General features: G+C 51.7%; 3 protein-coding genes across 11 annotated transcripts in view; 2 read left to right on the plus strand and 1 right to left on the minus strand.

Annotated features, from left to right (window-relative positions):
- The window catches only part of TXNDC11 (thioredoxin domain containing 11), a 68136-nt gene extending 63828 nt beyond the window's left edge, over positions 1 to 4308 (plus strand). For all 5 annotated transcript variants that reach the window (XM_022552323.3, XM_089896152.1, XM_089896155.1 and 2 more), the window contains one exon: positions 1689 to 4308. In XM_022552323.3, the coding sequence (XP_022408031.1) occupies positions 1689 to 2331 (643 nt within the window). In that variant the 3' untranslated portion in view covers positions 2332 to 4308. The remainder of the gene's footprint in view (positions 1 to 1688) is intronic.
- Positions 2374 to 12824, minus strand: SNN (stannin). Of its 2 annotated transcripts, none has more exons than XM_022552327.2 (2): positions 12749 to 12824; positions 2374 to 5604 (listed from the first exon to the last, which is right to left on the minus strand). In XM_022552327.2, the coding sequence occupies exon 2, from the start codon at positions 5505 to 5507 to the stop codon at positions 5244 to 5246; it is 264 nt and encodes an 87-aa protein (XP_022408035.1). In that variant the 5' UTR covers positions 5508 to 5604; positions 12749 to 12824; the 3' UTR covers positions 2374 to 5243. The 2 variants fall into 2 exon arrangements, with proteins under 2 accessions (XP_022408035.1, XP_022408036.1); XM_022552328.2 differs by lacking the exon at positions 12749 to 12824 and adding an exon at positions 5832 to 12523.
- A 778-nt stretch (positions 12825 to 13602) lies between these two features.
- LITAF (lipopolysaccharide induced TNF factor) overlaps positions 13603 to 25630 on the plus strand; it is a 110118-nt gene continuing 98090 nt past the window's right edge. For 3 of the 4 annotated variants that reach the window (XM_022552308.3, XM_022552309.2, XM_089896156.1), the window contains exons 1-2: positions 13698 to 13799; positions 24585 to 24698. Coding sequence is in view for 2 of the 4 variants with exons in the window: in XM_089896156.1 (XP_089752282.1) it covers positions 24638 to 24698 (61 nt within the window). In the remaining 2 variants the exon portion in view is untranslated. Of the gene's footprint in view, positions 13800 to 24584; positions 24699 to 25630 lie in introns of all 4 variants that reach the window. The other variant, XM_089896157.1, reaches the window with a different exon arrangement.

The raw sequence follows: 25630 nt of genomic DNA on the forward strand, positions 1-25630 counted from the left end.
TAAACAGTGGGACCTTTTACCACTACACTTTCAAAATGATTGCCATTTTGGAAGCAGTTTGTTGACGCTCTGTATCCTTGCTACTTCTAAGAAGTTTGAAAGCATTTTAGCACACCCATCAGGTAGGTTCATGGAGATTGCCCCAGAAACTCTAAAATAGCATGTTTACCAGTATCGTTTTCTGTCCTGTAAATGTCTCCAGATACACACACTAAGCTTTTTGCTGGGGATGATTCACATTTGCTCTGTCCTAGAAGACCAGGTTGTGTTGCAGAACGTAGGGGTGGATCCAGCCTCTGCTTGTCCATCCTCACCCACACTTCACAGGGGCCAGGATGTTCTTAGTTGTCAGTTGAATGACTGGGAGGCCCCACTTGGAGAAAGCTTACATGTTAAGAAAACTATGCTTTAAAGGAAGACGTGGTTATATACTTACCCCCAAAGTTTAAAAATTGTTCCATTTACCTGAAAGTTTCCATAAACATATAAAATGGGACATATCTGATTTTAATTTCCCTGTGATTTTTATTTCATAGAAAAAGGGCTACGCTTTGATAGAACACCTTTTGTCTTTTCTTGGGTGTTTGGCCACTGGCTTTGTGTGTGGAGAGGGTGTGCAAGCTCTTAATGAGGGATTTCTAGTCAGTTTCTCTAAGGAACAATGTGGTTGGTTTTTTTGTTTTTGTTTTTTTTTCAAGCTAACATTCCCTGAGCCTTCAGGTAACTCATGCAGTCCTTACAGGGTAGATGAGACTCATATTCCCCCCTTTACAGACAAGGCAGTGCAGGCCACAGAGGAGTCCTGTGAGGCCCCGGAGGCGGGTGGGCCCCAGAGTCGTGCCCTTCACCTCCACTCCTTTAATACTGGATGGTGTCTGCCCCCCTCATGCTAAAGCTGCTGGTTTGGATTTATTGCAGCCAGGTGGTGTATACACAGGTAAATGTATCTGTGGTAGAAATTTTGGTCATCAGACAATTGGATGACAAGTTCTAAAAAGGAAATTTGTACATCAGGACTTGCAGCAAAGCTTTGGGGAAAATCCCCTTCATATGTCACCCTCCTTCCTTATTCTCTGCTCTCAGGGCCCGGCAACCTTAATTCCTCAGAGCCCCTTGGTCTGTTTGTCAAGGGTGGGGCTCCAGTAGCACCTCCACCATCGTGACAATAAAATGTGTCTCCAGATGTTGCCCAGTGTCCCCTGGGGAAGGGAGGGTACAGTTACCCCAGTTGAGAACTCTTGCCTCGGATAATGTGTAATAAATGCTTGCTGAAGAGCCAGGCTGAGTGTTGGAGGTTTTTCCCATCTCGCCAAGCATTGTCGATGGCCACAATAGTGACATGGGTGGCAGTCCTGCCCCCGGACACCCTTCCTGACGCGCCACTGGGCGTCTGAGAGCACACGGAGGCCCCTCTGCCCTGAGTTCTTATCTTTCTTGGAAGGTTGTGAACAGAAACTGAGCTCTTTGTCCTCAGGAACAGACACACCTTTGAGATAAACCACCTTAATTACAGAAGCAGCATATGGGACATCCTCAGCTTTGTAGAAATTTTTTTGCCAGATGACATTTTCCATGCTGACTTCCTTTTGGTAGGAAATAAGCAGCTTGACCTTCGGCGGCAGTCTGGTTTTGGACTAAGAATGTTGGTGTGACTCTCTTATCTTTGACTCCTTTCCCTTTCTCTCCAGAAAGGACCTAAGTGTGAAATACCCTGAAGACCTTCCCATCACCCTTCCAAATCTGCTGAGGTTCATTTTGCATCACTCAGACCCTGCTTCTGCCCCCCAGAACTTGGTTAACCCTCCTACCAAAGAGTGTCTTCAGAGAGAGGCCGTCCTGCAGCAGGGGCACATCTCCCATCTGGAGAGAGAGATCCAGAAGCTGAGGGCGGAGATCAGCGCCCTGCAGCAGGCGCAGGGGCAGGTGGAGGCCCGGCTCTCGAGCGCGCGTAGGGATGAGCAGCAGCTGCGGCGGCAGCAGCACACGCTGGAGAGGCAGCACAGCCTGCTCCAGCTGCACAGCGAGCAGCTGCAGGCCCTGTACGAGCAGAAAACCCGGGAGCTTGAGGAGGTGGCCCGCAAGCTCCAGGAGCTGGCCGATGCCTCGGAGAACCTCCTCACCGAGAACACGTGGCTCAAGATCCTGGTGGCCACCATGGAGCAGAAACTGGAGGGCAGGGACGGGGCCGAAGACCGTGCTCCCCTGGATGAGGTTCGATTGGACTACCACAAACCCTCGGGCGCCCCCCGGCTACCAGCCAGCACCCCTCCGCCTTCCAACGTCAGCTCCACGCTGGCCTCCGAAAGGAGCACTGAGAACAGGACAGACTAACTTTGAAAATGACATGAAGAAATCAGAGGTGAAGACTATACATTGCGAATATATTTATGCAAATTTTATTGAAATTTATTGTAAATAAAGATTTTCTCAGTGGTCTAGAAAATCAGCTTGAATGTCATTCAGCTTTTATTGAACAGGGGTGCCATCCCCTCCACTTATTGCACAAACTTGGTAGCTTTGAGACGAAAACAGTAGCACAGTCCACTTGAAGATGTGTCTGAAAAGTTAGTCCATATTTTAGTGGCTCAGTGTCGGCGTTCCCTCCCCATCCCCCTGCTGTTGCTTCTGCGATGACATGCAGAATGAAAGGCTAATGTCCTGACTGACTAGTCAGAAAACTTGGACACAACAGTTGGGCTATTCAGAAAGAATTCAATGAGAGGTCATAACTTAACTAAGCCATTTGAGTGTGTGGCTCTGGTGTCTATGCTAAAAAAAAGTAGCTGTTGACCAAGAACAGTGAGAGCTGTTATGTGGTTGGTCACCAGTTCTGCAGGCACTTCCACTTGCCTCCAGAGACCCCACTAGTGCCCCACCATGCCGTGACCCTCACCTGGCACTGACACCGTGCTGATGGGCCTGATGCAAATGGCACAGATGTCGTGGGATAAGGAACCTCCAGGACTGAAACTGAGGAGAAAGTGATGCCTCATCTTTTCAAAACCGAAACTGCACCGGCCACGGTAAGAAGCTCAGGGCGAGTTTGACAGTCAAGCAATGGTCATTTTCAGGGTCAGGCTCAGGGACTGAAAATGCAAGTCCCAGGAGCTCCTCGGTTACTTGGGTAAAGGACAGACAGCCTTAGGTGCAGGCTGCTGGCTGCAGAAAGTAGAGGTAGAAAGCCTGAAGTTCTGAAATGTGAGGGGAATGGATCGAACACCCCTACACCTGCCCCATTTTTCTTATGTCCTTCATTAGGAAACACACCTTCTCCCTGACCTTCCAGTTGACCCCTTTAGAACTTCTGACCCCTTCTCCCGCCCACACCCTGTGTGCTGCTTACAGGGCCTTCTGCTGGTCTCCAGCCTGACTCATGCTTGGCCATCCCCAGGTGGGGACCAAAGGCATTTCCTCCCCTGTACTAAAGCCCAGCTGCCTTCTAAGGATTCCTTAGTAGGCCACCTGTGCTGTCTCAATCCTGCCTTCAGCTCAAATGGCCTAACTAGCTACTCCTCCCCTCCCCCCAAGCTATACACCTTAATGTTTGACCGTTAATTTAGGGGTATGCCGCTAAAAGGAGTGTTCCTTAAGCTCCCTACTAGGGGTTCTAGAAAGTTGATTAGTTCAACATGCTTTTTAGAGGAGATTTGGATGAGGCCAGAGGAGCCGCCTTCTGCCCGACCAGGAGGCCAGAGCTTTGAGGGGGAGCTGGGAATAGGGGGCAGGCCCTGGCGACCTGGGAGCTCCCTGCCCATGCTGCTGGCAAGGCAGCTCAAGTGCTGAGGGCCAGCGCTCCCCAGCTCACCCAGAGCTGGCCTCCAGTTTATTCCCGAGGATGCAGACACAAATCACATTTTAATCATGATAGTTTAGGGTGTGCTTACAGTGGTGGGATTAAAAACCTAAGCAAGTTCACTGAAGTATACACAAGGGACATCTCGGAGGGGCAGGGTGGGAATCACTGGCCTGACCAAGAGCCACCAAACTCCTCACCTTTTCGAAAACCAAATCCTGAACCTGAAACTCCCTCTTCCCCCAGCCCCCTCCCCTGGGTGCCCACTAAGCACAGGCTGCTGGGGGCTTCTGTGTGCACAGGCACACAAGAAGTGACACTTGGCGCTCTCAGAGTAAGGTCAGGGGACCCGCCTAGGTGGCCCATTGAGGAAAATGAAATCCAGGACCCAGCAGGTGGGTGGGAATCTGGGAGGAAAGGAAGCGAATTTGTGAAAAGGGCAGGGGGAAGAAACCAAGCACCCCACCACCACCCCCTCCAGTGCAGAAAATATTAAATACAACAACAAACAAAAACCACAATGTTCTCTCCTTCCTGGGCCAACTGGGTTTGGGATGCAGGTAGCCACCGCGGCTCTGGTGTTTCTAGCGAAGCCTGTGCTCAGTAAAGCTGGGTGGGGGGCAGGGTGCTCAGCATGCTCAAGACCATGGGGGCCAGAAACTGCTCGGCCACTAGGACGCCTGGCAGCCTTGGGACTCGGGCCTTGGGCCCTGACTCGTCCTTCACCGGCTCCCAAGCAGCTGCAGTAGCTTCCTTGCAATCACTCCACTAGCAACAGGAACTGGCATTTAACAACCTCATCTACCTAGAGCAGGAGGGGGCGGGACGTGCTGCTGCTCCCATTCATTGCTCACGAAGCAGAAATCGCCAAAGCACCCCAACAGGTTAGCTGCGAGACTTAAAGTCGACGTGTCACGTCCTCTACATACACACGTATATCTGAGGCCCCTGCCAAGTGCAATGTGGGCCTTACAAGTCTAAGACCCCCCCCTCCCGCCTTGACTCAGCTCAGCGTTAGTATGGACAGTCCCATGTGCTCTATATTTTTAAAAAAATCAGCAAGAGAGGCTTAAGCACGTGCTTCTGGGGCCTATTTACAGTTCACAGGCTTGTGAGTTCACGCGTTACAGTAGTAGCTCCATCAAAAACAGGCTCAGCTAAACATTCAAGTAACAAAAGCGCTGTGGGGCCGTGAGCCCCAGCAAGGTCAGGCCTGCCCACTGCCTGCAATGGGCAGTCCTACCAGGAGGCTGAGGGGTTGCCCAGTGCCACTGAGCCCTGGCTCAGGACCGCCGGGACCCCAGGAGTCGGTGCATGCGATGACGAAGTCCGGTGAGGCCATGCCAGCAAGCATCAACCCTTCCTCTCAGATGGTAGCACGTCTGTGGTTTCGCCCCTACTGCGCCTCTTGGCTGGCGGCAGACAGGTCCAGGAGCCTCTGCATCCCGGCTCAGCCGTGGACTTCAGGGCCGTTGGGGGTCAGCTTGGCCTTCCTCTCCACGCACGGTCCCTTGGCCGAGTACTGCACCAGCAGGAAGGGCTCCTTGGTCTCGCCATCCCCCACGATGCTCTCCTCGTCCTCTGACTGGCTGATGCGCTGCAGCCGCAGGTAGCACCAGCAGCCCAGGATCAAGGCCCCCAGGGCAGCGATGGCGATGAGGATGACGATAACCGTGACCACACCGGTGGTGGGGCTGTGGTCCATGATGGACATGGTTAGCGCTTGAGCGGGGGGCGGGGGGGGCCCTCTGCAGAAAGGTCTTGGTGGGGACGGCTCAGTGAGGCTGGAACCCAGGCTGGACACAAGAGCCCTGAAAGAAAGAGCAAGATGAGGCTACACTGGGGACTCCGCTGGGGACCCTGACAGCTCACACGCTCGGGCTTGCTCTTCCATGGGGTCTATTTTTAATCAGTTCTTAAGCCTGACTGTCCTGCCCGCATCCTAGTGAGAAACAGACTGGTTGGCATTTGCTGGGTGTTTTTGTTCATGATGCCACCAGCCTTCTCCTCACTCAACCCGGCCACTTCCATTTAATACCTTCAGTGCCTCTGCTACCAGACAGGCAGTCATCCGCGCTCAGCCAGGAACCTGACAGGCAGGAGAGGGGGCACCCGAGACCTCCATCACCACTGCAGCAGAGGCTGAAACAGGGTCTGTTTAAGGTGAATGTTCTAGAAGTCCAGCACCACTAGGTGTTCAGTAACTGCTCACAGATTGAAAGTGCTTCAAGGACTTCCCTGGTGGCGCAGTGGTTAAGAATCCGCCTGCCCATGTGGGGACATGGGTTCGAGCCCTGGTCCGGGAAGATCCCACATGCCGTGGAGCAACTAAGCCTGTACGCCGCAACTACTGAGCCTGCACTCTAGAGCCCGCGAGCCACAGCTACTGAAGCCCGTGCGCCTAGAGCCCATGCTCCACAACATGAGAAGCCACCGCGATGAGAAGCCCGCGTACCGCACCGCAGAGTAGCCCCCGCTCGCCACAACTAGCGAAAGCCTGTGCGCAGCAATGAAGACCCAATGCAGCCAAAAATAAATAAATTAAAATAATAATAATAATAATAAAGTGCTTCAAGACGGCCAGAGGGATTCAAAAGCAGGGAAATGACATCAGCCCCTCTTGTGAACGGGACATACATAGCTCAACGAGTCTTCAGGAGCACCTGTGAGAGAGTGCAGCCGACAACAGCCTTTGCCCACAAAAAAGCTGTAGCTGACCTGGCTCTGGAAAAACTTAGAGGAGGGCAGGGGAGAGTGGGACAGACCAGCCTCTGCCGGCGTCTTGGTGCAGGAGCCAGACTGCAAACGGATCAATATGCCAAACACCTGTCGCTACAAATGCAGGAATGTAATGCTGGGAACATAGGGGACCAGATGCCTTGATGCTAAACTGGGCGGGGCAGGCAAAACTCAGGGAGGTGATGCTGATGCCGAGATGTGCGGGAAAGCCAGACCCTGAAGAGCTTCCCGGCAGGGGAACACTGTCTGCTAAGGCTCTGAAGGCAGGAGGGCCTGCTGGCAAGTGCGAGGAGTGGCTGCAGCTGGAGGTCAGCTGGTTTGGGTGGCGGCGGGGAGGGGTGTACATGCCCCAAGGCCCAGACAGCAACAACCCACTGAGGTTGGAGGTGGTGGCACCCCTGGGTCCCAAGACCTTACACTTTTAAAATTTCTCCTGCCTGACCGTAAACAGAGCAAATAATAGTAACTAACACCCAGGTGGTTACGAGGATGCCTGCAACGCCTGGGCACAGGGTGGGCAGAGTCGATGCTCAGCTGTCTGAATCTGGTTTTTCTGGAGAAGACAGTCATCAGTGCAGGTAGACATCATTGGAAGCGGAAGGTTTTCCCTCCAGACAGGATGGAACCTGCCCTCCTTGAGCAGTGACAGCCTTAATTAGAATTGATTCTTATCCACACCAGGGAGCCCTCCACCCCCACCCCAAGGCCAGGTTCGCCTGAAGGTCAAAGGCAGCTAAGTCAACGCCCCTGAGTCTGTCCGGGGACCGGGCCCTGAGAAAACCCTACAGACCCCCAGAACTGCCCTGCTCCCACGCCCACCTGTGCAGAGGGGTCCTAGTCGGGGGGGGGCGACATCCCTGGAGTCTTCCCCCTTCTTACTGCCCCCAGGGTCAAGCCGCTGCCATGACTCTCAACAGGCTCCCTGGTCTACCTGTGGGGGCCATTGCAGCCAGTGCCCCTGTCACTCAGAGGAAAGATCCCAAGTCCCTACAGTGACCTATGGGACCTGATGAAGCATCTCCACCCCTGCTCCTCTCCTGCTGACCCCACGCTCCTTCCTACCTGCAGACCTTTGCCCAGCCAGGTCCCTCTGCCCAAATGCTCTGCTCCCCTTACCCTTGTGCAGTGGTTCTCAAGTGGGGGCAACCGTGCCCCCCAGGGGACATGTGGCAACGTCTGGAGACATTTTTGATTATAACAGCTGGTGTGTGTGTAGGTGCTACTGGTATCAAGTGGATGGAGACCAGGGATGCTGGTAAACCTCTCACATGGCATGGGACAGCTCCCCAAAGACCCCAGACAAACATCAACATGTGGAGGCTGCCCTGGTTAACTCCAGCTCAGGCGGGGAGTCTTCCTGATCCCGCGGTCCAGGAAGTCCTCTTCGTCCTATGGCTGCACTCCCTCCTTCCCTCCCTCCAGGGCACCAGCCTCAACGTGCAACCCTGGCGTCTGTGTCAGGGCCATCGGGTTGGCACCTGCCTCCCCTGTTGGGCTGTGTGCTCCGTGAGTGGCCCTGCGCACTTCTGTGCCCACCCAGTGCACAGGTCCTCCTGGCCTCTCCCCTGCCACCATCAGGGCTACCATCAGCTCCCACAACTCTGCTCAGCCTGTCCTCTTGGGCCTCCGCATGGAGCAGGTGATCCCCCAACCCCCAGAGAGCCTGCTGGCTGCAGCTGGGTGAACCTGCCCCAACCCCTGTGCCCTCGTCCCGCTCGGGAGCACACCTAGCTGCCCCGCCTCACCCTCTCCACTGGCCCTTGTGTCCAGCACCTGCTGGGGTGCCTGCCCTCCCCCTGGGTTCCTGGACAGGAAGGCAAGTCAGTATCAATTCAGAAGGGGAAGTGTGTGTGTTTGGGGAGCAGGGGGGTGGTTCAGGGACAGGAAGTGGGAAATCAGACAATGGCAGCAAGACCTGGGGAGGGGGACCCCAGGGGCCAAACCAGCTGAGGAGCCCAGGAAGTGCCTCTGAGTCCTGGGGGTGGGGGACAAGCGGTCCCGGGACCAACGACCAACCACCAACCAGCAAACTGAGGCAGAGGTAGCCCCAGCTCCAAGGACCCTCTGAGAGGAGTGGTGACCTCAAAACCCTGTCTGCTGCCCCTGCCCCAGGTCAGGAGGAGGGGGTAGAGCCAGGTGACCAGGCCACAGTCATGCCTTGCCTGCGGTCCCTGGCCCTCCCTTGAATGTGTTTGTTCCTTCACTCAGCAAGTATTTCCTGAGAACCTATCTGTTAAAAAATCTGATCATGTCATCCCCTGCTCAGAACCCTCCCTGGTACCAGCAGAGAATCCAAATTCCCTATTTCCCCAGCTTCTTCGTACCCTTCTGCCTCATACCTCAAGGCCTCTGCACTTTCTGTTCCTTCTGCCTGGAGTGTTCTTCCCTGAGTGTCCCGTGACTGGTTCCTTCCCATCAGACGGGACTTTCTCAGAAGGTGCCTCTTGGGGGCTGCCTTCCCAGATCACCCAGGAGCCAGACACAGCCCACCCCCACTGGCCATCGTCTCGTACTACTTCCTCTTATTTCCTGGCGCTCTGCCACCTGAAATTCTTTTGGGTGAGGGAAGGTGTTTCCCTGGCTGCCATCTCCTTCCCGCAGTGGACTCTGAGGCTGTAGGAGGGCACTGTCCATCTTGCCCACTGCTGGATCCCCAGCCCTATTACCAGCACACAGCAGGTGCTCAATAAATGTCTGCTGACCGACCACTCCAAGCCCGGGGAGGCAGTAATCAGAGGAGACCTTGCTTGCATGGGGATCACGGTCAGCAGCCCCCACCCCGAATGCCCCCGAATCTTGAAGCCACCACGGGTCCCCTCAAGGGAGCTGGCGGCCTGCGTGGAAGGACAGACTGCAGGCTGAGCATGGGGGTAGGAGCCACGTGTGCAAGTGGGTCCCAGGCAGGCCTGGCCCAAGCCCATGGAGGGGCAGCTGTCCCTGCACCAGCTGTGGGGAGGGGAGGGGAGGGAAGATGCCACTGAGATGCAGATCCCAGAGGAACCTGAAGCATGAGGGCGGCCGGCCAGTTCCCTCTGAACCCTCTTGGCCTGGGCTGGACCCCACCCCTTGCTTCATCTCTTCAGGGCCTCCCCCCTACCCCTCCGAGCTAAGATGTCTCCTGCAAGTCAGCTGACCCCTCACCCTGATCCAGGAAAGCACACAGGGCAGGACGCGGAGGACCACAGCTTGGGCTGGGTAGACGCCCAGGATGGCACATGGGAAACCTGGACCCCCTTAGAACAATCACCAAAGCAGTTAACACTTATTCCATACCATCATCTACTCCTCCCAACAAGCCCGTGGCTAGCGCTGCTCACTGCTACCATCCAAGTTTCACAGGTGAGGAAACTAAGGCGTGGAGAGCTTGAATGGATCGTCCAAGAGTGAACTTGGACAGAATAAAGGAGGATGGGACCCAGAAGTGGGGCCCAGCAGAATAAAGGGAGGGGTCTTCTAAGTGCAGAGGGTCAGGCCAGCCTGGGAGCCAGAGCACAGCCGAGGACTGTAGTCTCCGGGCACTCTAGGGGTGGGCGACGGGCCACGCTCCCCCAACCTCTGTAGCATCTCCTTGCCAGCTCCCTCAGGACGAAAGCTGGCACTGGAAGCCCAAGGCCATCTGGATCCCCCAAACACACAGTGCCAACCCTCCACCCTCCTTCCACCCTCCCGCTCCCACCTCCCTCAGATGGATCTCAACAAGCTTTCTAAAGCCCAGCGTCTGCGGACACCACCCCTCTGACCTCTCCCCTTGCCCCACCCCCAACCACCGATGGGTTCAAAGGACAGACCCTGCATCAGCCACCAGCAAGCTGAGCGCAGGCGTCCCCCACTGTCCTGCTGCCCTCGGAGGCCCACGGCTTAGGTCTTCCCCAATGTTGGGTTGGGTTCTAGTTACCCCTGCCTCTTCAGGGGACCCCAAAATGAAGCCTTAACCCCACTCCACAGGTCCCTTCACACACTTAAGGCCCAGTGGAGCCCAGTCAGCAGCAGAGCAGATTAGAGTCCCCTCCTTTGCCCCACACCATCCCTCCACTCACTATAACTAGCTGTTGTGACCCAGCCAAGCAAGCTGCTCCTAATGGCCTCAGTTTCTCAGCCTGCAAAATGGGAAAGAGGCCTTGACCTCAGCAGCCAGGTTGTGGGGAGGCTGAGAAGTGATAAGAAATGTGAAAACAGAAGGGCTATGGGGCCACCGGGTTTGTGTGTCACCAGGTACCACACCTTCCTGGGTGTTACAGGGTCGCCCCTCACTCCCCCCGAAAGGACCTGCTCCCAGGAGGGTACAGGGCCTGGTCCAGGCCCAGTGCCACAAATAGCGCCTTCCTCAGGGACACGCTGCTACCTTCTTCTCGCTTAACTGGGCACATCATGAGTGTCACCCAGCCCAGCTGGACATCAGCTTGCCACCCCTCCCCCCTTGCAGCCTCCACCTTCTGGGGCTGCCCTGCTTACAGGGGACGCACCACCTCCGCAGGGGTGAAGCCATGCCCCTTCCCCCAACAAAGCCATCAGGTGTGCCAGCAAACCAGGCTCTGTCTCTTCGGGGGACCCCAGTTCACAAACCGGAAACATTTCCTGCCCAGTTTCTGATTAGAAACATAGGACTGTGGGGAGGACGGGGCATGACAAGGGGGCAGGTGGCATATCTGCTCTGTGCCAGGCCTGAGCAGGCACTGGAACCCAAGGAAGCATCACACAGGCCCCTGCCCTCCAAAAGCCAGGGCAAGAACAGTGGGGATGCGGATAGGAGATTGACAATCACTGGGCTGTGCCCAGCTCTGCAGCCAGTGTCACCTCACCCTCCACCACCCACCCATTACACCACGGTCCTCCCGGAGGGGAAACTCGCACCAGCACCCCCCAGGTTCCCCTGTGCAGAAGAGGAAGCTGGCACAGGCAGAACCCCAGGGACTGCCCCAAGGTCAGTGCGAGTCTCCTGTGCCCCCACCCTGTGAATCAGCCACTGGCTATTCTCACAGGCTGCCCTAGGCTCAGCTCACTTGCCAAACAACTTTAGTAATAACAGTAGACGCCTGGCAAAAGTTGGCGATAATTACTATGTGCCAGACACTGGGCTGAACACTTCACACAGATAATCTCCTTTCAGCATCAAAACAACCCTAGAGTTATTACTATGCCCGCTTTGCAGATAAAGAATCTGTGGCTCAGAGAAGTTAAACCAATTGCCCAAGGTCACACAGCCCGAAAGTAACTGCGCAGGGATTCAAACCCAGGCAGCCTGGATCCAGAATCCGGATTTCAACTCTGACACTAAAATGTCATATTATTTGACCCCCGCCTCCCCGCTCCCTTGCCTGAGGGGACGAGGGGGACAAGTGAACCCCAGTCCGCCCCCACCCGAAGAGTCTGGGTGACTGGGGTGGACGGCTGTATGCTGGGGACACAGGGATGATAAGCGCCCTGGCAGCTCCCGCGTGCCAAGCGCGGGCGACGTGCAGGCTCAGTGCCAGGCGCGCTCCACGCACCCTCTCATTTAACCCTGCCAGGCGACTCCGTTGTCTCCCCGACTCTACCAAAGAGCTAAGCGAGGCTGGAGGGAGGAGGGAGCTCGGCCCAGGGGGCGACAGCTGGAGGGGAAACGACAGCTGGAGAGGCAACTCCAGTCGGCTTGACTTGGCGCGGGGGAAGCTTAGGGGACGGGGGACTACGAGACTCAGTCATGCCCACGCCGCGCAGTCACCACCGATGGAACCGGGCACCAAACGCCGCAGCCCGTCCTCAGTTTCCCCACCTGCGAAATGGGCGCCAGACGTCGCCAGAACCCCCACCCCTAACCTCTGCAGCTCTCCTGACCACTCTGGAGGTTGCCAGGATCCCCGCCTCCTGTTATTTTTAAAAATCCCTAAGTGTCCGGAGGAGACCCGCGGCCAGCCTGGGGCGCAGAACTGCGGGCCGCGGTGAGGGGCATGCACTGGGTTGGGGGGACACCAGCTCCCTGCAAAGCCGCCGCCGCCCCCTGCCGCCTCCTTTGTCCCGATCTCGCCGCAGCGCAGCGGACAAAGAACCCCCGCCCGCGGGCGCGGCCCCCCGGAACAGACCCTCCCCCCGAAGCCGCGCCCCCGCCCGGGCTGCCCCTCCCCCGCCGCAGAGACACCCCCCCCCACCACCGCGCGCCCCCACCCCATCCGGGGCGGCCCCTTCCCCTCCTGCAGGCCCCCGCCGGGCCCGAGCGCCCGGCCGCCCGACCCCTCTCACCATGGCGCCGCCCGCAGCCCGGCCCGATCTCCCCGATCGTCCCGCAGCCCCGCGGGCCCTGCTCCGCCCGCCCGCCCGCCCGCCAGCCAGCCGCCAGCCAGCCAGCCAGCCCGGTCCGGCCGCAGCGAACAGTCCGGACGCAGGAGCCCCTCTCTGCGGCGGGCGGGGTATCTCCGGCTCCGCTCCGGACGGGGGCAGGGCTCTCCTAGAACAGCCAATGGGAGTCCGCGCTGGGACGGCTGGGCGGGGCGGGCTGGGGCGGGGTCACGTGCGCGCGGGGCGGGGGCTGAGCGCAGCTGGCAGAACTGGGGGCGGGGCGCGGGTTCGACCTCCTAGCGCGCCGATTGGGCGCGGGTGGGTGCGAGGCCCGGACTGGGGGCCCTGCCTCCAACCCCCCCAGAGGCTCTCCTTACTCCCGCCAGCTTACGGAGGGGAAAACTGAGGCGCACAGCAGGTAAGAGTGTGGCACGCTGCCCGGAAGCAGGGAGCGGCAGCATCCCGGGCAGGAGCAAAAGATAGGCAGGACCCCTAAGTTAAATGTCCTTCCGTGGGGAGGGAGCTGGTTGTTCACTCGTTTATTAGTTCATTAATTCATCATCCATCTGTCCATTCATTCAACATTTATGGAACACCGACCATGTGCCGGGTACACCAGTGGTCGCGGGTACAGCCACGAACAAGGCAAATAAGGACTCTGCCCTCACAGAGCACTCATTTTGCTGCGGGCTGAAGCTGTGGGGAATTTGCAGCCTCTTATAACCATGGTTATTTAATTTAATAACCCCGCGATTAGGCCCTCACCAAGAGCTATGCCTTGTACTCAGCTCTCAACACATTTCATGGAGACAACGGGGAAAGGAAGAGCTACTCATTTTCCAGACGCTCCAAAGTGCTGAAGTACCACAGCCCGCATATAATGAAGACAGGATTGGAGGCCACGCCTGTCTGCCTGGGAGTTACTGCCGGTTAGTCCACTTGTCCACCCAAGAAGGCGGTCCAGCAGGAGGACACTCCCCCTTGTGGCCAGCCGGGGCCCATAAGAGGGGCAAGGGTGGGTACTTCAAGGCCTCTGTGGCCCAAGTTCCCTTTATCGCCACCTCTGGCTTGGAAGGCAGGAGGGGGGAGGTGGAGCCCCTCATCCTGGAAGCTGGGAGTCTTGTCTGGAAATGTCTTTGCCAGCCTCAAGCAGAGGCCTCTGGGAGAAGATGGAGGGCCCAGCTCTCAAGGCCATAGTCGCCACGCTGTCGCTGGTCTCTCCTTCCTGCTTCAAATGTGCCAAGCTGTTTCCCACCTCTGGGCCTTTGCCTGTGCTGTTTCCTTCAACTGAAACATTCTTCCACTCCTGTCTTTCAGAGGGCCCTCCCTGATCTCCACGTAGCGCGGTCCCTTTGTTATTTTCCCGCCTGTGGATTGCAAAATTGTACGTTTGCAAGAGTATGATGCGTGCCAGTCGAGTAAGTGAATGAATGGGCAGACTGCAGACCTCCAGGTCTGGCCCTGCTGTGCCCTAGCCAAGAGGCCAGGCCCAGGTTGTGAGCTGTAAGAGAGGAAAGTAAGAGGGGACAGAGAGGCAGAGGAGCTTCCAGCTCCAGGCCAGGTCCGCAGAGACCAGAGTCAGACAGCCCAGAACAATTCCTGCTCCTGAGTCTGGGCAGCGTGGCCCTCAAGGGCTCCTGCCTCATTAGCCACACCTGGGAGCCCAGGGTGAAAGGAAGCAGGTTCTTCCCACAGAGAGAGTTTCAGCGGCCTCTGCGGTTCCAGCCTCAAGTAGCCAAAGACCTCATTAGTGGTGAGCACTTGGGAGGAGCAGGCTCAGAGCCCCAGAGCCAGGGTTGTCAAAGAAATGACAGGGGAAGCAGGGACACTTTGGGGGAACAGGTTCTGGGAGGAAAAAACCAGAGGGGGAATGCAGCATAGCATAGAAGATGAGCGTCAGACTGCCCGGCTGCCGTGCAGCCTTTCCTGCTGGGTAGTTTTAGAAAAGCACCCTAATCTCTCTGTCCCTCGGTTTCATCATCTGAAAAATGGGGGTGACAGTAAGTTGACCTCACGGGGCGGTTGTGAGCACCACAAGTGCTTGTGCAGAGGAAACAATTTCACTCACTCTTAACATTAGTAATAGGGTTGAACAGTAATGGGGTTGAACCTGGGCTCCCCCATTTGGATGTTGGGCAAATCACTGCATTTCTGTGATCCTCAGGCTCCTGGTCTTCACAGTGACAACCCATCTCTGGGCCCCTGAGAGGTGGGGGACTGGGAATAGCCCACCTGGGTCCAGCCATCCCTCTTGCCCAGAGTGAGTTGCTTCAATAATAATAACAATGAATGAATAATAATAGCAGCAAACCCTGTTCTAAACACTACGTATGCATAAATTCATTTTAATCCCCATTTTACAGATGGGGAAACTGAGGCACAGAGTGACACATGTGCACAGAAATCACCTGGGGGTCTTGTTAAAATGTAGATACTTAGTAGGTCGGGGCCCGAGCTTCTGCATTTCTCACAAGCTCCCAGGTGGTACTGATGGTTTGGGGACCACACTTTGAGCAGCAAGGGGCTAATGCATTTGCTAAAGGTCACAGGTGGCGCGCAACAAGCCTGGATCTGAGCCCGCATAGTAGGCTGCCGAGTCCTGCGCTTAACCGCCACCGTAACTGCCTGCCCCAGCCCTAGCTTTCTCCCCTACAAAGAGGCAGGAAGTGTAGTTCTCCTCCCCAAGCCCATTTCCTCTCTTGGGGCCCCTACCACCTCCCTCCACTGGTGACATCTGGCCCGTAGAATCTCCCTGCCCCCAGCATCCCAGGGGTCCTCCTGTAGATGACATGGAGGTTTTCAGATGCTCATTAGCCAGGAAGATAATTAAGGGCAAGGGCTGAGATCACCCTGGCTCCCTGGGGCTTGCTGGGGCCCAGCCGGGCCTGCCCTGTGCCAGGCTGGCCCTGTGCCTGCTTCCCTTGGGGCACTGGAGGGACTGGGACAAGGGAGGGGTTTGCTGGGGAGTAGAGAGGCCTCAGCCAGCCTCCGGGGAGACTCCAGCCTGGGGCCTCCTTGCCAAGCCCACAGCTCTTAGGGTTCCAGGCCTAAACATGAAATGAAAACTGCTTGGCCAGAGGGAAGTTCCCCAAAGGGAGAGAAGTGAGCCGCTGGTGAGCTCTGCAGGGCGAGGTTAGATGGGACACAGAGAGGGCACCATCTTGTTCTGAATCACACAGCAATCCTGGTCAAGGAGAGAAATCCTCCCTTGCTGGTGGGTGGCTTTAACATCTCTCTAGCATCTCTAGCACTGGCTTGGCTCCCTTATAACCAGGAGGGAGCAGACCTCGGGCTGACAGTCTTGGGCAATCCACAGTCTTGATCTAGAATTTAACAACGTGTTGTTTTTCTGCAGTTTATGTTACTTTCTGTTTTGGGGCACAGATACTGCTTTTCCGTTTTTGATAGTGACGTACCCATTTCTTTTTATTTATTTATTAAAAAAAATTTTTTTTTTGGCCGCTCCGCATGGCTTGCGGGATCTTAGTTCCCCTACTAGGGATTGAACCCAGAACCACAGCAGTGACAGCACCAAGTCCTAACCACTGGACTGCCAGGGAGTTCCCCCCTATTCCTTTGTAATTCAGTCTATTCAGGGGAAAAAAATAAGTGAGTTAATTTAAAGCAAAATGTAATAGAAGTAACTGGAGATGGTACGGGGGTATGGAAGCAATAAGCACAGTGGAAGACGGGTGGCTGAAGTGGGGAATCTGCCAGAGGTGAACCCCACAGCCGCTCGCAGCCCAGTCCTCTTACTGCAGGGCCAGACAGAGCCCCTGGCCGGGACGGAGATATCCCATGGGCTCCTGTGTTGACCGGAAGAGTCCAGCTGGGTTGTCATGGGTTGAGGGCGGCCGGGGTTGGCTCCGGTCTTCATTCCTGGAGTCTGTGTTATCAGCGTGATGAGGGGCAGACTTGGGGAGGGGGGAGGGCAGGGCTGTCCTGAGGTGCTCCCTGCCCTGAGCCTGCCCTGCATTCCCACGTGCGGTACCCACCCCCCGAAACACACACGTACACCTGGGCACTGGCGCCCCTTAATCACCCATTCACTAAATCATTCATTTATTCACTCACTTTTTCATTCATTCAGCCAGTCTTTATGGAGCACCTCCTCTGTGCCAAGCACTGTGCTAGTTCCCGGGGAGACAGGCATGAATCAGATGGGAAACTCAGCTCTCACGGGGTTCACAGTCTCCTGGGGGACGACAGATGATAAACACAGAACTGAGTACACTATAGAGGTTATCAGACAGTGTATGCGCTAGGGAAAAAGGGAAAGACAGCAAGGTGAGAGGTGTGGTGGCAGGGGCTCTCTGAGAAGGTGTGCCCCGAACTGGGAGGATGCAGCCTCGTCCTGGCACCAGAGGAACTCACAGACGTGGAAGCAGGCAGACAGCGAGCTGTGCAGGGATCCCTTTTATTTTGATTTTAAGTAATTTTCTAATGAAACTTCAGGTGCAGAGAACGATGGACTGATCATAATCCAGATCATGGCGTATTCTCTTTGGTCTTACATGACCTGCTTTTCTTAAAAATTTCCACAGTTATTTTAATCACGTGATACACACCAAGTAACCCATTTATCAAAAGCCAGAACCCTAACAATGGCCCAAGTCCAGTCTTGAGGTTTCCCCATCCCATCCCCCCCCCCGTGGTCCCCATCACCTTGGGTCCTGTCTTCATTACTCCCTGCTTTCCTTCTTGTATGGTTTTATCCTCAAAGTGTGTGTGTATATATATGTATATATATAGGGTTTTTTAAAAATCATTTATTTATTTATTTTTGGCTGCGTTGGGTCTTTGCTTCTGCGCGCAGGCTTTCTCTAGCAGTGGCAAACAGGGGCTACTCTTCGTTGCGGTGCACGGGCTTATTGCAGTGGCTTCTCTTGTCGCGGAGCCCGGGCTCTGGGCGTGCGGTCTCCAGTAGTTGTGGCGCAAGGACTCAGTAGTTGTGGCGCATGGGCTTAGTTGCTCTGAGGCATGTGGGATCTTCCCGGACCAGGACTCGAACCCGTGTCCCCTGCGTTGGCAGGCAGATTCTTAACCACTGCACCACCAAGGAAGTCCCTCAAAGTATATTTTTTTATGTTAGTTTCTTCTTACTAACTTTATTAAAAGGCTATATTAGCTTCCCCTGGCTGCTGGAAGCAATTCCCACAAACTGGATGGCTTAAAACAATAGAAATTTATTCTCTCACAGTTCTGGAAGCTAAAAGTTCAAAATCAAGGTGCTGGCAGAGCCATGTTCCCTCTGCAGGCTTTAGGGAAGGATCTGCTCCATGCTTCTCTCCTGGCTTCTGGTGGTTGCCAGCAATCCGTGGCAATCCTTGGCTTGTAGGTGCATCACTCCAGCCCCTGCCTCTGTATTCACATGCCTTCTCCTCTATGTGTCATCACCTCTTCTTTTTTCCCCCAACATTATTGAGGAATAATTGCCAAATATGATTTAAAGTGTACAGTGTGATACTTTGATATAATACACATTGCAGAATGACTACCCAGATCAATATAATTAACCTATTCGTCACTTCACATAGTTAACTCCTTGTGTGTGTGTGTGTGTGTGTGTGCACGCACACCTGTGTGCACGTGGTGAGAATGTTTAAGATCCACTCTCAGCAACTTTCAAGTATACAATAATGAATTATTAACTATAGTCACCACGCTGTACCTTAGATCCTCAGAACTTATTCTTGTAACTTATTCTTGTACCCTTTGACCTACATCTCCTCATTTCCCCCTTCCCGCAGCCCCTGGCAACCACCATTCTATTTTCTGTTTCTATGAAATCAGCTTTCTCTCTTTCTTTCTCTTTCTTTCTATCTCTCTTTCCCTCTTTCTCTCTTTCTTCTCCACATATAAGTGATAACCATACAGTATTTGTCTTTCTCTGTCTGGCTTATTTCACGTAACATCTGGTGGAATAATATTACAGTGTGTATGTATGTGTGTATATATATATATATATATATATATATATATATACACACATATATATGTGTATGTATATATACATATATATATGTGTATGTATATATATGCCACATTTTCTTTATTCATTCATCCACTGAAGGACATTTAGGTTGTTTCCATATCTTGGCTATCATGAATAATACTGCAGTAAACATGGGAGTTCAGATATCTCTTCAAGATACTGGTTTCATTTCCTTTGGATATATACCCAGGAGTGAGATTGCTGGATCATATGGTAGTTCTATTTTTAATTTTTTGAGGAGCCTCCGTAATGTTTTCCACAGTGGCTGCACCAATTTACATCCCCACAAACAGCGCAGGAGGGTTCCCTGTTCTCCGCACCCTCCCCAACATTTGTTATCTCTTGTCTTTTTGATGATATCCATCCTAACAGGTGTGAGGTGATATGTCATTGAGATTTTGATTTGCTTTTCCCTGATGATTAGTGATGTTGAGCACCTTTTCGCGTCCCTATTGACCATTTGAATGTCTTCTTTGGAAAAATGTCTATTCGGGTCCTTTGCCCATTTTAAAAATCATATTATTTACTTTTTTTTTTTTTTTTTTTGCTATTGAGTTGTGTGAGTTCTTTGTATATTTTGGATATCAACGCCTTGTCAGATATATGGTTTGCAAATATTTTCTCCCATTCTGTAGGTTGCCTTTCATTTTGTTGATTGTTTCCTTTGCTGTGCAGAAGCTCTTTAGTTTGATGTAATCTCACTTGTTTATTTTAGTTTTTATTGCCTGTGCTTTTGGGTCTCATCCAGGAAATCATTGCCAAGACCAATGTCAAAGAGCTTTTTCCGTATATTTTCTTCTAGGAGTTTTATGGTTTCAAGTCTTACATTTAAGTCTTTGATCCATTTTGAGTTAATTTTTGTGAGTGGTGGAAGACTGGGGTCCAGTTTCATTGTTTGGCATGTGGATATCCAGTTTTCCCAGCACCATTTATTGAAGAGACTGTCCTTTCTCAAACATTGTATGTTCTTGTCACCTTGTCAAAAATCAGTTGACTGTATGTCAACTGTATGACATACAGTATGTGTGGATTTATGTCTAGGCTCTCTATTCATTTTTACTGGCCTCTGCACCTAGTTTTATGCCAGTATGTTTTATTATAGCTTTGTGACATAGCTTGAAATCAGGAAGTGTGATGCCTTCAGCTTTGTTCTTCTTTCTTAAGATTCCTTTGACTATTTGGGATCTTTTGTGGTTCCATACAAATTTTACTGTAGTTTTGTAAATTTCTGTGAAAAATGCCATGGGAATTTTGATAGGGATTGCATTGAATCTATAGATCACATTAGATAGTTTGCACATTTTCACAGTATTAATTCTTCCAGTCCGAGAACACGAGAGAGCTTTCCATTTATTTGTGTCTTCTTCAGTTTCTTTCATCAGGGTTTTGTTTGTTTGTTTTGTGTTATAGTTTTTAGTGTACAGGTCTTTCACCTCCTTGGTTAAATTTATTCCTAAGTATTTTATCGTTTTTTGATGCTATTGTAAATGGGATTGCTTTCTTAATTTCTCTTTCAGATAGTTCACTGTTAGTATATAGAAACACAAATGATTTTTGTATGTTGATTTTGTATCCTGCAACTTTACTGAATTCATTTATTAGTTCTAATAGCTTTTGGATGGAGTCTTTAGGGTTTTCTATACATAAGATCATATCATCTGTGAACAGATAATTTTACTTCTTCCTTTCCAATATGGATGCCTTTTATTTCTTTTGTTTGCCTGATTGTTACGACTAGGACCTCCTCTTCTTCTTATAAGGACACCATTCATTGGATTTAGGGCCCAATGTAACCCATAGGACCTCATCTAAACTTAACTAATCATGTCTGCAAAGACCCTATTTCCAAGTAAGGTCACATTTCCAGGTACCAGGGATTAGGACTTCAGTGTTTCTCTTCAGGGACACAATTCAACCCATAACAAAGAGAATCCAGATAACCTAAAAAAGAGTATCAAGCTGTCTGACTCTTATGGGGCTTAATTTCTTTAATAGTCTACGTATAGCTAAGATTGGCCCATATTGAGGTTCACTTGTTTTAACTGTTGTGTCATATATCCACTAGGTCTGTGTACCATGGCTGACCCATCTGCTGTCCTGTGAGGTGGCCTTTTGGGTAGTGTCCAGGTGTCTGCTAATTTACAGTGCTGTTTGGGCATTCTCATAAGTGGCTCTTGGTATGCGTGCAAGAGTTTCTCTGGGATGTTTACCCAGAAATGGAATCACTGGGACTCAGAATACGTGAATGTTTCACTTTAGGAGATGATAACAAGGTACTTTATGTAGCAGTTGCACTAATTACGCTCCCACCAGCAGCACGTATGATCCACATCCTCTCCGACACTTGGTATTATTAGATTTAAAAATGTTTTCCAGTTGAGTGTGAAATTGTTGCCATCTGAGATCTTGATTTGCATTTCTTCTTCTTTTTTTTTTTTTTTGTGGTACGCGGGCCTCTCACTGTTGTGGCCTCTCCCGTTGCAGAGCACAGGCTCCGGACGCGCAGGCTCAGCGGCCATGGCTCACGGGCCCAGCCGCTCCGCCGGCATGTGGGATCTTCCCGAACCGGGGCACGAACCCGTGTCCCCTGCATCGGGAGGTGGACTCTCAACCACTGCGCCACCAGGGAAGCCCGATTTGCATTTCTTGATCACTAATGATGCTGAACATCTTTGTCAACACAGGTCTAAAATATATTCACCTATATTTCCTACTAAGGGTTCTGAAGCTTTGGTTTTGACATTTCAGTCCGTAATCTATCACCTTTCCATCATTAAGTTCCAAAGGATATTTACCTCTAATTCCTACTAAAAATTTTAAAGTGTTTTTTATTTGTTTGTTTGTTTTTGGCATTTAAGCCCTTAATCTGGAGTTGATTTTTGTGTAAGGAGGGATGGGTCGTATAATCTTAGGAGCTTTTGTAAGGTGACAAGTGTATTTTGGGGACAGTGGGGCAGGATGTTTGACTGGGACTCTTGAGTGTACTGGGAATTGTTCACTGGATGTTGAGTTCAAATTCTGCTCCTCCCATGGACTGCCTTTGCGATCTTATACTTCATCTCCATGATCCTCGGTTTTCTCATCTGTAAAATGAGAATTATAGCAGATACTGCCCTTGGTTGCCATAAGGATTGCATAAGACAAATTACACAGGAAGCTTCCCACATTGCCGGGCACACAGCATAAGAACACTAACTAGCATTTATTGAGTACTTACCATGTGCCAGGTGATGCCAAGCACTTTACATGTGTTATTTACTCACTTAACCCCTGACAACTCCATGAAGTTGATGGTATTTTCCACACTTTACAGATGAGGAAACTGAGTCTCGGATAGGATGAGTGAGTCCCCCAAGAGCACAATGCTAGCATATATCAGAGGGCTTGAACCCTGGCAGTCTGGCTACAGAGCCCTCATCTATCACCACCACACATCAAAGCCATTCCCTCCCTCCCTCCCTCACCCTCCAGAAGCTAGTCTCTGGGCCCTGCTTCTACAGGAGGAAGGGTCTAGAGGTTGAAATGAGGAAGTAATAGGCAGTGGGGTTGACCCCTGATTCCCCAGTGGGCCCTACCTTTGACTCTGAGGCTGGAGAGAGGCTGGGGATGGAGGGGAGAGGCGGGGCCTCCTGGTGGGGAAGTCCATCTATCTTCCCCATCCCCAGAGGTAGTTGTCCATCACAGTGGAGATGAATCACAGGCCACAGTGTTCTCCCTGGTGTCATCCATTATTCACAGCTGCCATCCCGGGCCTGGGGTGGCTTTGGGGTCAGGCAGGAATTATTCCCAAGGCCCAGCTCTTAGGCACTTTTATCCACAGCTGAGCCTGACCACAAGCAACTTTCTTCTCTAGATCTGAGGGCAGAGGACTTTCCATCAAGAGGGGACGGAGACTCCAGCATGAGTTACAGGCCTGCGACCCACGGACAGACAAAGCACTTGGGGCTGTGTTTGAGCCCACCTCTGCCACTTTCCTGTTACCTTCTTGGGGCCTCAATTTCCTTATCTGTAAAATGGGAATAACTGGCCCCACTTTGCTAAAAGATTTAGAAATAATCTACAACTAGATGCATGAGTGGCCCATAGCTGGGCTTGAGCATCAGAGTTGCTATTGTGACATTTGCTTTTTCAGTGATTGTCTCCCAGGCCCTGCTGGGGATGTGGAGATGGTGTGACCCTTTAAAGTTCACCAAGTAACTTTTTTTCAATTTTATTGGTGTATACTTGATTTACAATGTTGTGTTAATTTCTGCTCTATAGCAAAGTGATTCAATTATGTATATGTTCTTTTTCATATTCTTTTCCATTATGGTTTATCACAGGATATTGAATATAGTTCCCTGTGCTATACAGTAGGACCTTGTTGTTTATCCATCCAATATATAATAGTTTGCATCTGGTAATCCCCAACTCCCAATCCTTCCCTCCCCCACCCCCTTCTGCCTTGGCAATCACAAGTCTGTTCTCTATGTCTGTGAGTCTGTTTCTGTTTTGTAGATAGGTTCATTTGTGTTGCATTTTATTTATTTATTAATAAATTTATTTATTTATTTTGGGGTGTGTTGTTGGGTCTTCGTTTCTGTGCGAGAGCTTTCTCTAGTTGTGGGGAGCGGGGGCCACTCTTCATCGCGGTGCACGGGCCTTCTCACTATCGTGGCCTCTCTTGTTGTGAAGCACAGGCTCCAGACGCACAGGCTCAGTAGTTGTGGCTCACGGGCCTAGTTGCTCCGCAGCATGTGGGATCTTCCCAGACCAGGGCTCGAACCCGTGTCCCCTGCACTGGCAGGCAGATTCTCAACCACTGCGCCACCAGGGAAGCCCTGTGTTGCATTTTAGATTCCACATTTAAGTGATACCATATGGTGTCTGTCTTTCTCTTTCTGACTTCCTTTGCTTAGTGTGATAATCTCTAGGTCCATCCATGTTGCTGTAAATGGCACTATTTCTTTTTTCTGGCTGAGTAGTATTCCATTATATGTAGGTGTGCATGTGTGTATATATGTACCACATCTTCTTTGTGCATTCATCTGTCAATGGATATTTAGGTCGTTTCACAATAGCCAAAAGGCTATTGTGAATAGTGCTGCTGTGAACGTAGGGGTGCACGTGTCTTTTTGAATTATACTTTTGTTTAGATATACGCACAGGAGTGGGATTGCTGGATCATATGGCAACTGTATTTTTAGTTTTTCACCAAGTAATTCTCATTTGCATCCAGGATTGAAACCATTGTCTTCACCTTGGACTTCTTAAGAGTGGCCCCTCAACAGATAAAATGCAATGAAGAAATAAAAAATTAGAGAGGGGGGTACCTATAATTCTGTAGCTCTCAACGTGTGGTCCCCAGCATCACCTGGGAGCTTGTTAGAAATGCACATCCTGGGACTTTCCTGATAGTCCAGTGGGTAAGACTCTGTACTCCCAGTGCAGGGGACCCGGGTTAGACCCCCGGTCAGGGAACTAGAGCCCATATGCATGCCGCAACTGAAGAGTTTGAATGCCGCAACTAAGAGCCCGCATGCTGCAACTAAGAAGCCCACATACCGCACCTAAGAGATTGTGCTTGCCCCAACGAAGATTCTGCGTGCCGCAACTAAGACCTGGCACAGCTGAAATAAAATAAATAAATAAATGTTAATTTTTTTTAAAATGCACATCCTTGGGCCCCACCCAAGCCTGCTGGATCAGGAGCTCTGGGGGTGGAGCCTAGTGAGTTGTGTTTTAACAGGTCCTCTGGGAGAGTCTGGTGCATACACAAGTGTGAGACCCACTGCTCCCTCTCCTTTGCTCACTTTGATGACACAGGTTGCCATGTTGTGAGCTGCCACGTTGGAGGGGCCCACGTGGAAAGGAGCTGAATGCTGCCAACGTGTACTGAGGGAGCTTGGAAGCTGGATCCTTGCCCAGTCATGCCTGCAGGTGAGACTATAGCCCTACCGACACTTAGATTGCAGGGAGAAACTCTTAAGGGTTCTCACTGGAGGAAGTCACACCCAGATTCCTGCCCAACAAAAACTATGGGATAATAAATGTTTGTTGTGTTAAGTGCTACGTTCTGTGGAAATTCATTATGCAGCAGATAGATAACTAATATGGTGGATATTGGCAGGAGGGGGAGAGATGGGCCGTGAGAGGGAATAGAAGGATATACTGGAGTAATCTAAAGTCTACTTTAATGTACACGGATAACAGATTCATTTTGCTGTACACCTGCAACTAACACAACATCGTAAATCAACTCTACCCCAGTAAAAATTTTAAAATAAAAAAATAAAATAGGAGAACCACCACCACAACAAAATAAAGTCTACAATAAAAGGGGTTTAAGAAACATAAACTGATTTCAATGTGCAGATCTTGTTTGGATCCTGACTGAACATATTAACTGTTTTGTTTTAAGTTGATATTTAGGGGATGTGACCACCAAGGGGATCCTGGATGATATTAAGCTGTTATTGTTCACTTTTATTTGGTGTGATAGTGGTTCTGTGGTTATGTTTTGAAAAAGAGGCTTTGTCTTTTGGAGAAACATATTGAACTAGTTACAGATGAAGTGATCCTCTGTTGGGGAATTGCTTTAAAATAGTCAGGGTGGGGAGGGGGTAAATGTGAAAGAAAATGATGAGTTGATGGTTGGGGAGGGGAGGGGACAGTGCTTGGAGGCTCCCTTTACTATTCTCTGTGTTTTTGTATATGTTTGAAATTTTCCGTGGTAAAAAGTTTGAAAAATGGGAATTCCCTGGCTGTCCAGTGGTTAGGACGCTGTGCTTCCACTGCAGGGGGTGTGGGTTCTATCCCTGTTTGGGGAACTAAGATCTTGCATTTCCTGCGGTGTGGCCGAAAAAAAAAGT

The sequence above is a fragment of the Delphinapterus leucas genome, chromosome 15 (genome assembly GCF_059928025.1).
Source record: "Delphinapterus leucas isolate spDelLeu-1000000601 "Yukka" chromosome 15, BTC_Dleu_Yukka2, whole genome shotgun sequence".
NCBI lineage: Eukaryota > Metazoa > Chordata > Mammalia > Artiodactyla > Monodontidae > Delphinapterus > Delphinapterus leucas.

Coding starts and splice junctions, on each gene's coding strand:
- SNN (XM_022552327.2), bottom strand. CDS start 5,507: ATGTCCATCATGGACCACAGCCCCACCACCGGTGTGGTCACGGTTATC.